This window comes from Diadema antillarum, unplaced genomic scaffold, assembly GCF_040938485.1.
Source record: "Diadema antillarum isolate AM-2024a unplaced genomic scaffold, OU_Dant_1.0 seq00000130_RagTag, whole genome shotgun sequence".
Taxonomy (NCBI): Eukaryota; Metazoa; Echinodermata; class Echinoidea; order Diadematoida; family Diadematidae; genus Diadema; species Diadema antillarum.
The window spans coordinates 431,032-445,726 of NW_027271208.1; the positions used below are offsets into that span (position 1 = coordinate 431,032).

At 38.9% G+C, this 14,695-nt stretch overlaps 1 protein-coding gene across 3 annotated transcripts in view; it reads right to left on the reverse strand.

Annotated features, from left to right (window-relative positions):
* Positions 1 to 208: 208 nt before the first annotated feature.
* Positions 209 to 14,695, reverse strand: part of LOC139727422 (homer protein homolog 1-like) — a 37,212-nt gene continuing 22,725 nt past the window's right edge. For 2 of the 3 annotated variants that reach the window (XM_071638375.1, XM_071638377.1), the window contains exons 4-10: positions 12,412 to 12,561; positions 11,410 to 11,522; positions 9,510 to 9,666; positions 7,674 to 7,787; positions 6,752 to 6,832; positions 3,092 to 3,267; positions 209 to 1,860 (exon numbers count right to left, since the gene is read on the reverse strand). In XM_071638375.1, coding sequence (XP_071494476.1) covers positions 1,851 to 1,860; positions 3,092 to 3,267; positions 6,752 to 6,832; positions 7,674 to 7,787; positions 9,510 to 9,666; positions 11,410 to 11,522; positions 12,412 to 12,561 — 801 coding nt within the window. In that variant the 3' untranslated portion in view covers positions 209 to 1,850. Of the gene's footprint in view, positions 1,861 to 3,091; positions 3,268 to 6,541; positions 6,833 to 7,673; positions 7,788 to 9,509; positions 9,667 to 11,409; positions 11,523 to 12,411; positions 12,562 to 14,695 lie in introns of those variants that run through there. The other variant, XM_071638376.1, reaches the window with a different exon arrangement.

The window sequence follows — 14,695 nt, forward strand, 5'->3', positions numbered from 1 at the left end:
ATCAATGGAAGACAAATTTTTGATCCAAAATATAATATGTAATATTGTCACCTTGTAAAGCTTTGTGATGTATCTACACCTATGTCATTTACCATAGCTTGCTATGTACAAGCGATATATTAGAAACTCTATGTAGTAATAGATACGCTTCTTCTTTTCTCTTGTTCCCGCACCCCCCCCCCCCCCTTTATTTTTGTGGTCAACTGGTGCCAATGGGCTGCTGTGTTCATTTCTCTTTTCACTTTTTACAAGTCTAGACACTGGAATACTATGTCACTAGGACCATTATCACTTTTTTATATCAAGTCATTCACCACATTACATCTCCATGTAACACAATACAAGAGAGTTTCCTGATGAGCTGTAAATGCCATATCTCATTGTGGTTCGTTTTGCTAGTCGTTTTGATAACCATGAAATAATATGTATATATAGCATGCCAAGGTATCGCCCCCATTAAACTTCGCAACATACAGCGGCACTGCCAAAGCATTCAACAATTAGCAGTCAGAATCCCTCATACGAGTTATGACTCTCATGAACGCTAATTATTATTGACTCGAAAGTCTTGCCTCCGATTCCAGATTTGGATCATATACTGTATACCCCACAAATTTCACGAGTGACTGAATTTGTGACCAAGAACCACAGAGATGAATTTGGGAAAGAAGTATTTTTATCTCTTTTTAGGAGAAAAGTATGTTTCACCTTCCAGACAATGTATAGCACATTTGTGCTACAGGAGGTAATGGTTGCCAGAGTTATTGAATTTGTGAATCTATGTTGTTTTTCATGGAATTCCTCCAAACGAAAAACACCACAAAATATACTGCATATACATGTACAGTACTGCCTGGAAAATATCCATTGGTGATCTGCTAAAACCCAATAAGAGTTCTAGAGCCTGCGTAGTTTCATGTTTCTTGAAGAAAATGCATGCATGTTCTATCAATTGTGTCCTCACCACTTGAGAAGTAACAACTGTCTTCATATAGATGACATAATCATATAAACAAACATATTCAAGTTTCCACACTATTAAGTACAGAATTGATAGACCTATGAATACATCTATTATTAAGGTGCCATTAAGTACTCCAAACCTTGCAGTCTTTCCCAGTGTAACACAAAGAAATGATTTACAGAAACTTCTTTGATCCACTTCACTGAGCCATCAGACTTTGTCTAGAACATAAACTTGTCACGTAAATGATGCATTTTCTTAGTAGTTTTCAGAGCAGTTAAAAAATATAATTATGTACACAACATACGAGTATATTACAACAGAATAGAGTGTTATCAATATTATAACTTTATGTATAAGTGACTACTTTATAAAAGACCCTGTAAGTGCAAGAAAATAATTTGCCTTAAGAACAACTCAATGCTAGAATCTGATAGCAAATATATTTATGGGTAACCCTGGACGTATTCAAGGCATTGTGATAGTCAAACATAAGCAAATAAATATCTACCAGATTTAGTGCTTGATTAGAAGACAACATTGTCAAAGCGATGAAAATAAATAATGGCCGATAAACCCCATTCTTTATAGAATGGCTACTTTGGCATGACATCAGTTCCATGAAGTACACTCAGATGTAAAATGCTACAGCTAGCTAGTACCTGATACTTGCAACATTAGCAAAGGGTAATTCAAAGACACGGCCATGATGATGATGGTAATGACATGTTCATCTACAAGAGGCAAAAAAAAGAAGTCCTTTCTGGGCCAGTTTTGCTTGCAAATTGGAAGTGGAACGTCCCATCCGTGCCACTGCTACAAGTGGACAAGTGCTAGATGTCTGTAGTTGATCAGCGAAGAGGTCTTTGAGTTGCACATAAAATGATCAGGATTTTCTGAAAAGATAATTCAAGGGAAAGAAATCTCTGGTAAGAATAAACATTCCACTGAAAATAACAACACTATCCATAGCAAACACATAAAATATCTGTCTGGAAGCAATATTTACCCCAAATAGAAATGTGGATTCAGAGAATATTACAAGATACATTACAATGTAATACATTGTACATGTATATCTGCACTCACTGAATCCTCATAATGCACGACATCAAATATAAAGCAGATACACAGATAAAGCTGTCATAGATTCAAATTGATTGGAATTCTTGCATTGAGTTGTTTTTATTGCAACTGATTGACACTGATTGACAAAGTGCCCTACCTGGAAGTAAATAAGCACTGAAGTTGTCAGTGTTGCAGAAGCAGCCGCGACTAAAGAAATCATGGGCGAAAGCATACACACTCGTGCAGGACTCGAACCCATGACCTCCTGATCGCTGGACACGTGTCTTATCCACAAGACCACAGAGCTTCCGCTCGACAGCTAGTGCTGATTCTAATCCTTATAGCATGCAGCAGGTATTGCGTCATTAATCAAATTGATTGAAATTCTTGCGTCAAGTTGTTTTTATTGCGACTGATGGACAAATTGCGCTACATCGATGAAAACAAGCACTAAACTGATTAGTGCCATGGCTACTACAATGTACTAAAACACTGATCAGTTCAGTTCTTATCTATATACATCGAGGTAGGGCAATTTGTCAATCAATTACAAGCTGTCGTAGACATGTCGTATCAATTGCAGCAGTTTCAAGACACAGTAACATTTACATCTTACATTGTACTATTACATCTATGATGTCAAAAGTGGTGATACACCCCACGTTCCCATCAGACTCCACGTCACAGGGTCAGTCACCAGAGATCTTATCATTTTGCAACTGACAGTCCATACCGCTATCTTGTCCCCGGGCGGAGGGGGCTATTGGGGCTTTGGGCAAGTCCTGTCACTTGAAACCAGACTTTGCGCTTGTGCATATTTGCAGAATACAGCTACAGGCATTACCAATTGCAGCCCAAGGTCACTCTCCCCTCCAATTTTTGTCCCCAAACCCTGACTTGCTTCGCGGGGACGGGGGGAGGACTAGTCCCAGTAAGCGTCCACGCTATGGTTATAGAGGGGGGAAAGTCCTGCAGTGTGGGACTTTCCCCGCATCACGAGGACTAATGTGAACGTGGAAATGAGAGATGTTGAAGTCTGAGGACACTCCTCCTACTCACAAGGACTGTCCAAGGTGGACATGAAGAGAAGCCAGCTGCTCCAGGGTGCTACCCAGCTGCTGGTGGACGTTGGTCAGCTGCTTGCCGTCCTTCTCCCTCGCCTCCTGTTCCTCCTTCAGCTTCTCCTCCAGTTCTGACACCCGCTCCGTCAATGAGCTCATGTTCCTCCTCGTGTCCTAAAACAGCAAAAAAAAAAGGAGAAGGCTGTGATTAATACACACCTGTAGAAAACAAGTACATTGTATTGCATATTTCCCGGGTGACAGATGTAAATCATCAATGCCCTCCTTAAATTTCTGGGTAACAAAAGGTGTACATACAAAAGAAAAATTGACAGATTTTGTTCTGAATGTAAGACTTTGTAAAGTTTCATCTGCTCTTAACAAAGTAGATATAAACACAAAAGAATGAAAAAAAAAAAAAGGAAAATAGAATCGCTATGTCTAAATTTTAGTCATCATGCAAAGTCACAGTCTAAACAAAACTTTCAAAACTGCTGAATAAAGCCTTCTTGAGAGGAAGAAAGCAAGTTTTCAATATTTCCTGGTATTTTCAAGGATATTTCCTTCAATATGGGAAGCTCGTGTACTGTATTGACATGTGTAAAGATAAATATTGTCATCCATTCAGTATGAATACACCTGGTGCCAAAGTTTGCAACAAGGAAGGATATGTTGCAAGGAGAAGAAGATTGAATCTTGGCATACAAACTACAATGAACTTTTTTCCAGACACATTTGCACCTTCGACTGTCCCAAGCACTCACAAATTTGATTTGTGCAATGTGACTTATGAAATGAACGAGAAATCATTTGCTACAACTGCAAAGGAGAAAACCCATTCATAGCTACTGAAAATACAAAGATAGTACTTCAGCCAAACTGAATTTCTTACGGTGTGCAAGGTGTTGTGAATTCAACCCTTTGTTAACCCATACACTCGCATGGTTTGGGTCAAGGGTAATCCAGAAGCGGAAGTTTTATTCTACATAAAAGGAAAAGGACAGAATTGTGTGCTTTGATTTCTTAGAACTATCTTTATATGAGGAAAAGAATGAGGCTACGCAAAGCTACTTTGCACCTACATTATAATCTACACAGCACAAAGAGTGTGAAACTTCAGTGAGTGAACTCTGCACTCCACTTTAACATAGCTTATAATCACTATGTGCAGATTTGAAAGCGCAGGACAGACGTAATGTTAAAAAACACTCCTCAGAAAACAAATATGGCATATAAGGGGGAGGAAAGCTAAAAAAAGCAAGAAAATATGAGTGCATGCCTTTGAAGTATTAACCTGTTGAGGACAAACTGATTTTGCCACAACACGCATTTCCCACAGATGATTGCCCAAGTATACTCGGGACTCGTCCTCAATGGGTTAAAGTTTTATGTGAGTCTATAATGCAAGGCTGGCACTATTCCATCAAGTGCATTTTGCTTCATAAAGAATACTTCACACAGAGAGGAAATATTGTCCCTTGGGCAGTGAATGTTACCGAGTGTGCACGCTATGACATTTCCTTGTGCCACAAAACAGGAAACGCGAGGCATGAAAACGGACAGTTCTACTTCTGGCACCGTCGCCGACAACACCTGGCAGGGGATGCCAAATTTATCTTATCACGCTATCACAGCTTATGAGGAACGGGCTTGAAATTAAATATGCAACCTCTGCATCTGAAAATCAGTATCAAATTTAAATGCTTCCGCATCCAAAGGATGTTAAGACACTTTTGGAGAAACTAGATGTAGGCATCTGGCGTGTTTGATCCTCGGTGATGGCGAATGCCAAATCAATGAATGGCAGACCAGAAATGTCATCTCCCACACAGATATCTGCTTCGAGTTAATATCCTTCTTGGAGCACGGAACTCGTTGGCACACATCCCTGCTACATGTACTGTAAAACAGGAATATTCGCGTGCATTTTAATTTTGCAAATTTTGGGAGAGCCAAGATTCTCGAAATTAAAATGCACACGAAAGTTCATGTCTACACTATATGCATTGAATGTGAGAGGCAACTTGTGAAAATTTCATGCCGCGAAAAAGCCCACTGGCTCCAATTTGCGAAAAGTTCATGCCGCGAAGATATCGTGTTTTACAGTATGTTTAAAACTGCAAGTGGAATTCCACATGGCATTCATGTTGACTGTTACCAATAGGATAAATCATGTGAGCAGCAGGGAAGATGCTATGTCAAAATTAAAGCTAACATACATTGGTATGACAGGTGGGGAGTTTTGAAATACATGTACAGTATTGCATACATTCACTGGATAGTGACATCGGGCACAATCACACATTCAAACTGGTAGAGGCGATATCTCGCCTCACAACTCTCCCGCTGGTTTGAATATGCAAATATTGTTAAAATCATGTTTTTCTGTGTGATGAATAACCTGTAACCTCTTTCCTCCTAGAAGTCATCGTTCCTAGGTTACTGTAAAAGTGGATATTTTCGCTTGACTAATTTTTCACACTGAGCCGGGTATGAAGAAGAATTTTGCATGTTTTTAATTCAGCAGAATCAAGACATTAACTTCTGGAACATATGGCAATCAAAAGTATTCCTGTACTTTTATTTTTGCGCTAGTTTCTGGTTGCGCAAGAATTTCAACACCGCAAAAATTTCCACTTTTACAGCAGTACATTCTAAAGACTGACATACAGTGTACATATACATTGTATGTGAGTGGATGCCAAGGATGTATCTTATTCCAATATTGTGTGCATGTCATACAAGGAGGAAATGTATTGAAAAGGTTTGTCTGCAAACAACAAGACTCTAGTGAGGTGAAGACGTCATCACTCCCGCTAATTACCTCGGCCAAGGAGGTTATGTTTTTGCCTGCCTTGGTTTGCCTGTTTGCAAAATAGCTCAAAAAGTCGTGAACGGATTTGAATGAAACTTACAGGGAAAGTTGATGGTGACAGAAGGAACAGATGATTAAATATTGGTAGTGACCTGGGAATCTTTATGAGTTTATGAAGGATATTTTAGGGCAAAAAGGGTCAGTTTCTAGTTTGAGTGTGCGGCCACCACTAAAGTCATGACAACATGGGAAACTTTCAATTTTTGTCACTTTCTCATTTCAGGTCCAATTTTGTTCACATAATTTTGTTCTATTCATTCATCATCTTAGTGATGTTTCTATTCATCAAAATAGCATCCACAATTCTACAGGGCTCTGTGCTTCCTTCATCTTTTTTTCCCCCCTTGCAGTCTTCTTTTCTCAGTAACCTTGCAGAAATCCATAATAAACTATCAAGTGTTTGATGTTACTTTTATCTGTATTTTAATGAGAGTACTTTCTGGCCAATCCCACACAAGGCATGTTCATCATCTTTAATGCACTTAACCCGCTGAAGATGGTGCCAAGATTTTGCTACAACACGCATTTCCCATAGACACCTGCTCAAGTATACTGGGGACTTGTCCTCAACGGGTTAATAAGAAAGGAAACTGGCAGGAGTTATACATAGCAAACAATTGGTCTATGAAGCAAAACTAAAAACAGTTCCTTTCAACATTCAGTTGCATTCTTCTATGCAGGCATTGTTACACAGTGAGATCTTTCTACACACAGGATGCTTGTACAGGCATACAAAAATTAGTCTATTTCCAGACTCTCTACTCTCTACTCTCCTCCACTGACCTCTAGTTCCTCCGTCAAACTCCTATTTTCCTTAGCGAGGTCAGCCACCTCCTCCAGCCTCTTTGATAAACGCTCAGCCTCCTGTAAAAGCAAAGATAAACAAAAGATACTATTAATGTTGTAGCATTTGTGCAGAGAAATATCTGTACTGAGCAGCTAAAAATCATATCTAATGAAGTTCATTCATTTGTACTGCACAAATGCTTACTCATGTTTTCTACCGATTCACATATAAAACAGAATTTTGATTTGGTATTTCCATACATGAAAATCGATGTACCACATAACTGCTCAAAATGCGAAATGATGTGTGCGCATCAGACTTCACTCTAGACAATTACGCATTACAAAAGTACCAATATGTACACACATTTGATTATAAATACACACAAGATATCCACTTGAATGTAGGGCCTGCACAGAAAGCTACTGTATAATTGTGCCCAAATTAAAAACTATGGCACATACACACACATATGAGAACACACATGCGTACTTCTACTGTATTTATTGGCTGACCAAGTGTTTGTTAAAACATATTTGTGCAGTAATGGACATGAACAATAAGGATACAACGAGCACCTAAGGCTTTCAAATCATATACAAGCGCTTCTAAACAATACACTGGTAAAAACTTGCAACCGATACAAGCTTACTATAATAGTGTGCATATATCCCCAGCATACATTTCCTCCTCTGGATATTCCTTTTCAACTAAGATAGTGACAAATTTGTGATTTTACAGGTCATTTTCAGCTTGAACAAGTTCATTGTATCTCGTACTAATGATATCCCTCAATTTTTTATGATGATTTTATGATGATGATGTTTTTTGTATCCCCATGATGGGAAATTCGATCAATAATAGTGGCTGCTAGAGAAACAGATACAGCAAAGAATATAACATGGGTGTTAGTCCCACCTGCTCCTTTTCCTTGTGTGCTAAAGTGAGCTCCTCCAAGCGTCCTTCAAGCTCTGCCGTGTCACTCTGTCCATTCTGATTCTCAGGCTCTATAGTGTTCTCTAGTTCCTTCATCTGCCGGCAGAGAGAATGAGATAGAAAATGTGGCAAGTGAATATGTGACCGTGCATCACAAAACGAACAAAAAGTCGCACTCACTGGTTTTGTGTGAGGACTGAAAAAAAGGTGAAAAGGGTCAACCTAGCCAATTTTGACTTTTTCATATTTTCTGAAAGAGCAAATCCTCTTCTACATTATGCTAAAATTTGGGATCATAAAACTAACAGGAAAGTGTGTTTTTTAGCAGTTTATCTTTAACACTTTTTTTTATAATAGTGTGATTTGATGTGTCTTTAAGAGTCCCCTTTTCATTTCTTAAAAACCCTGTACACACTCTCCACTTTCAACTCTAATAACTTTAGAAAGGATAATGCTACTGCTTTGAAAGTTGGCATTAATCATGGACATACTGTGTTAATAAAGCATGCTCAATTTCAGCTTAATCTGATAATCCTTCTTTGTTGTTACTCCAGTGGTTTACATCCTGTTTTTTGTCCCATTCATCGCACAGCTCACACAGCTTGGTAAAGATTAAGCGCTTGAATAGACCTTGTGCTTCAGAGCCTCTTTTGTCAGTTCACACCTTTCCCGAGTGTGCACTTTCTTTCCACTATTTAGGCAGGTTATGGGAGTCTACTTGAATTGAGTTATACATCATTTTAAAGCTTAAAGTCTGCTCTTTCAGGATGTGCTCTTAACTAAAAATCTGTATCTGAGCACTTTTTGTTGGTTTTGTGACACAGGGTCACATATCATTACCATGAAGTTAAACCCAAATAACTCTGGGAAAATCTGAATCTGCCATAAATGGCTACTGAATAAATTCTCAACAACATGATTATCACCACAATGTGTCTGACATGTAAATTCTGAGCACTTTTTGTTGGTTTTGTGATGCAGGGTCACATATTATTACCATGAAGTTAAACCCAAATAACTCTGGAAAATCTGAATCTGCCATAAATGGCTATTGAATAAATTCTCAACAACATGATAATCACCACAATGTGGCTGACATGTAAATTCTGGAAATCAGATTGTTACCACATAGGGGATACTACACGATTCTGAGGAGTATCTTAAAGTTACAATCATTACCTGTACAAGTAGATGTGACCAACGTATGGTAACTTCTTAAAAATAAGATTCGGATCATAGACCCGCTTATCCAGATGCTATAACTCTCTGCCTTTGAGACCATTTTCTCAAAATCTCTGCTTAAAATCATGCTTCCTTCCACCACACTTCACCTTCGTCATGCAAGTTCACAAATAAGGCTAAGATAGTACCAGAGACCATCCATAACACTAGAGCTTTCAGGGCCTTTCGGCAGGCTGTGGATCCCAGCTGCAATGGACGTCGCTGATATGTCCGTGCAGTCAAGAGTTTCCAGTTTGTGAAAGGGTCCAGGTGGGGGAATTCCCCGTACAAGAGATAATCTTGGGGTCGAAATCTCTGAGATTCTGGGGGTTGAAATCTCTGTGTATCTGAGGCTGCATTTATTATCTTTCCCATTTCTCATCCTCCCTCTTTCTTCTAGCTTTCATCATTTCCTACCTGTTGGGGACATTTTCCTCCTTGTAGGCCGAGCACTGCCTCTTCTATTCTCTCTCTCTCTCTCTCTCTCTCTCTCTCTAACTTCCATCATTTCTTTCATCATTTCATTATATTTTCCTCCTTGTAGGCCGAGCACTGCCTCTTCTATTCTCTCTCTCTCTAACTTTCATCATTTCTCACCCGTTTCTTTAAGCGGACGTTTTCCTCCTTGTAGGCTGAGAGCTGCCTCTTCCATTCCTCCACGTTGGACGTGCTCTCCTGGAGTGCTGTCGTCAGACGGGCATTGTTATTCTTTAGCGTCTGTAGCTCCAGCTCCCACTTCTTGGCATTGTTTGAACTAGAGAATGTCAAGTGGTATAAAGAACATCACAATAACGACTCCACAGAGTTACAACATGCATACTGTAAAACAAGGAATGTTCGTATGCATTTTCATTTCGTGAATTTCGTTAGAGCAGAGTTTCGCAAAATTAAAATGCACGCTAAAGATCTTGTCTACACTATACGGCCCGTATACATTGAATGTTAGACGCAACTCGCGAAAATTTCATGCTGCAAACAAGGCCGTCGGCTTCCATTCAGGAAAGCTTCATGCCGCGAAAATATTGTGTTTTACAGTACAATCAGACCCAAGTTTTCCAGTCACATTGGGACTGGTGGACATCCTAATATGTGATTCTGCTGAATATAAAGAGAAATATACTCAAATATAGCACATTCTACGTCGCATACTCTGCTGGGGATTTATATGTACATGTTATTACCCGTTTACCAATACTATGATTATTTGCCTCATAATGTCAGGTTTCATAATTGAAAAATAAAATAAAATGTCAGTAAAGTATCCTTTCCCGTACAGTAAGTGTGTTTGTTGGGTATTGACTGCAAATGAGATTGAGATCATAACTTATCTAATACTGTCGCTGTATGGTACCACTGTAGTGCCCTGACTAACATGGTATCAAATGCCAATGTCTCTTGCAGTATGTCTGCACCTCATATTATGAGCACAAAACTAGGAGGTTTTTTTTTTTAAACCTTTATTGTCAAGTCATTCTCAGGAATATATCTTCTAGTAGTCCACAATTATCAGAGATTTGATGCTGATAATGCATGAAAACATGAAGGAAATCATAAGCCAGCCCAGCCCACATCTATACGATAGAGAGATTCAGATGATCATGGCTGGATAACTGAGGTCGGACTGTACACACACAAAAAATAACTCATGTTGTGATTTAATGATGCCATCAGTCCAGATGGGATGATGCCAATGCGTGATTGAGTTTGGATGACATACCATCAGTACCTCTCTCTCTCCCATCCCATGTTTACCTTGCATGACTGGGATGAATGACTTTGAAGGCATAATGGCTCTCTTGCATTAAAGGGATGGTATAGTATTGGTGGAGATGAGGATTGGACTTTTAACTTTTACGAGATACCAAGAAACCATTTATGAAATAGTATTGAGCATACCATAAGAGGAATTCAAAGTTTATTGAAGAAAATCGGTTTTGGAATGGCCAAGACATCCCAAAACAAAGTAAAACAAAGCGACCGTAATAAAAGGTGGGTCCCACCTTTTATTAGGATCGCTCTGTTTTCGATATTTCAGCCATTTCAACACCAATTTTCATCAAAGAATGTTGAGTTCCTCTTGGAATTACATGCTCTTTCACATTTCATAATAGGTTTCTCATTATCTCACTTAAAAATGTTAGAAACCTGAAGTTAGGTCTCAACCAGAACTATACGATCCCTTTAACAGGCAAAGTGCTCAATATCAAGTTTCCCAGAACCTCACTTCTTACTAGCGGTCCTTTGAAAAGCTGATGTGGCCAAGTGCATTATCGAAGCAATTGCATCACTCTCCATTTGTGACCGACCTCTAACATGACAGACTGATTTGGCGTGAAACACCCTCAATAAATTTTACCAATTTTGTGAACAACTTATTGGTAACAAAAAAAAGAAATTAGACAATCATTTGACAAAACCAAAGACTCATTTTAATTCAAATTAATTTGCCAAAATCCACACTGGAAAAGAAGAGAAGATATTGTTTTTGTTAACTAACCTCTGAGCCAATGCAATCTTAAGCCTATCGTTCTCATACTTGAGCTGGGCATCAGATGCTGGCATTATTTGCACTGAGTTGGAAAGGGAGCCTGTGGAGTCACTGGAATTTTGCTGCAAGACAGACACAGATAATGCAAATTGTAATGATGATGGTGGTGGTGATGATGATTAGATGACAGTGATGACGATGATGATGATGATGATGATTGATGATGATGATGATGATGATGATGATGATGATGATGATGATGATAATGATGACAACAATGATAATCGTCATCATCATCACCATCATCACAATGATAATGACAACTGCAATAAAACTTTATGAGACATAATTCTACCAATGATAATGAAGCAATTACTGTCAAATAGTCACATATCAAAAGTGGCATGTCATCATATAATGAAAGTAGGCATGTTTAAATTGGCCTTTGAAATACATGTAAATGGTAAATAAATCTTTTAGACAAAGTAAACACCCAAAAGAAGGGAAATAATATACAGAGTCCATATAAGAAAGAGAATGAAACATACCAGTTGTGGTAAAAAATGAAAATAATCATAATCTTTATCATCATATCAATTTCATCTAAAACAAACACATTTGGCTTATTTGGCTTTTTAAGCATTTTTTTTTTCACTTTGTGAGTCATTAGAAATGGATGACAGGTCTCTAAAGCTTGCAATTTACATGAATTGTTGGCCAGAAGCAAGAAGTTTCAAACCTTTGTGACCATTTCCACCTCAAGACAATCCTACCTTCACACAAGTAACTTTAAAAAGGATTCAATCTTTTTTTAAATGGTTTATTAGAATTTCACTGTTACGTTTGAATGCTTTTAGTCTTCTTAATGTTGAAGTCAACTTCAAGTGATATTCAAATGCAAATTTCACTCTCTATCATACATATCAATTCTTCAGCATCTGATAAAAATCACTCACATGCTATTATGTAACTGAAAAGTCTGAATTGTGCTAAGTGTTCACACAACAATACCTTGGCATGGTTTATTTCATTGTTGGTAATCTTGGCGGAACCATTCTGGGCGGGCGTGGAGTCTGCCCCCTTCTTGGAGACTTGGGAAGAGGGAGGGGTGGATGCCAACTCTGATGCCGCATCCTTTACCGTCTCAAACTCTTCTATGAACTGAGTAATGTTGGTGGTGGTGGGGGGGGGGGGGGATCAGACAAAGAGTACGTAGCATGTAATCTGAATTATCAAAGAATGCAAACTATTTCATATCTACCTTTCTGTAAATGATCCATCTATGAATTAACCAAAGTATTATCCATCTTCCTATTTGATTATCATCAATCTAGAAATCTACCTACATGTGTATACTTGATCTAAATTTACTTATCTATTATCAATCTATTATTCTACCGGCCTACATGTACCTACATGTGTATAATGTATAAATGTATACGAAGTGAAGAGTTATTGCTACATTATAAAGAGAATGAAAACATTACAATTGCATAAAAATCTACTCTCCACTGCAAGGGAAGGGGAAGGATGGGGGTGAGAAATGACCATCAAAAAGTTGTGCAGACAGAAGGAGCCCTCAATCTAAAAGGCGCATTCTGACAGCAGACAGTGTGATTTGGGTCACAATCCACAAATTTAATTGCAATCCACAATTTGAATTGCAATCCAAATATCACTTTTCAGATCACGGCTCAAAGGAGGCAAAATTCTACTGCATAATCTGATTGAAATATTGATGTTTATTTGGCAGGCGTTCACTCGGTGGCCAAAAATCTCAACATAAACCCACTCGAATTTTAACGCCTGTGACCTCAGCCTGACCCTCAAGCACTGGAGATACCCAATACGCACATAGCACAATTGTGTGTGTCAAGTGCGTTCACACATTTGCAGCCCACGAAATGCAGGACTGGACATGAGATACACACACACGCATCATCATTGGCGTGCATCGAATGCGCTCACGACTGACCTCTTTATGTGTGGCTCGATTGGCTCGCTGCAGTGAGAAACGGATCATACTTAGGCCTCCCCAGCCCCCAGCAAAAAACAGAAATGTTCAAATCATTGTCAAGACAGGACACAGTGCTGAGCAAGCAGCACGATTATTTGGGGAAAACTGCAAAAATAGTAAGATTCGGATAGCAATCCCAAAGACAAATAGAATCCAAATCTTTTGATTTACCAGGCATTCACACAACAATTCAGTGAGATTTGGATCGCAATCCAAACATCAATGTTCAGACTGTGATGCACCTCTCATTCAAAATTGCCATGTGAACCTCTCATATGTGGCATGTTCTCTCCAGTCAGCACAGCACATCATGAATGAGAAAAGGGCACTGGCCGTGATGATGACTATCACATCCTTATATGGCTCATAATGTACAGGCTCTGCTGCAACTTGACAGCCAGGGTTCTAATACTTATTAGGGGATGCACATTGCAGCATAGCTATTACAGAAAGCTTCACTGGGCTTTACACAATGGTGGAATGCTGGGAATGTAGACGTAATAAATCACTTGTGCAGTGGTAAGCCCGCTGGCAAGTCTTGTGAGAAGGATGTTTTGCTGGGTGTGAATCAAAGCCATTCTGTCCGCAGGGAACATACACATAGCAATTAAAGCAGCAGCTGCCCCTCCACACAGCAACTTCCCTTAACGAGCCAGCCTGCATTCACATTTCAGCACGCTTCCTACGAGAAAGTTATCCCTGACACACCTTCAACTTGCCCTAGGTTACCCATGACTTTACCCAACATGGTAATGATTTAGGCATGATGGGATAAGATTTATGAGTATAGAGGGTGTAATGAAATGTCACAATTAGAAGCTCAAGAAAGAAGCATTTTAGCATACGAAAGGCACTTGGGTTCGAATCTTTATCAATCTGAGTATTCTTTTTTTTATGTAAAAATCCCATTCTTTCACTTCTGTGAACCTTATAAAAAGAAAATACTGAAAAACTCTCAATTACAGTAAAGAAAGAAAAAGAAAATCTCACTGGAATATTTCTTCCCACCACAACTAAAGGTGGTCAATTTGCATGTGAGACAAGAGTTTTATCATATTTTGACCAATGTGCCTGCAAGCTAGGGATTGAAAGAACTGAAGCACTCTTTAATTTTCTTTATATTTGGTGGAGGTGACACAATTTGCAAAGGGGAGATACAAAGATGGACTTAATACCTTAGTGTTATTGGGATGAACAGACTCTACGACAAACACTAACACCAAACTCAGGGCGCAATGTGTATGATGAGGGGTTGGTGTCATGAATTGTCTGTGTGTG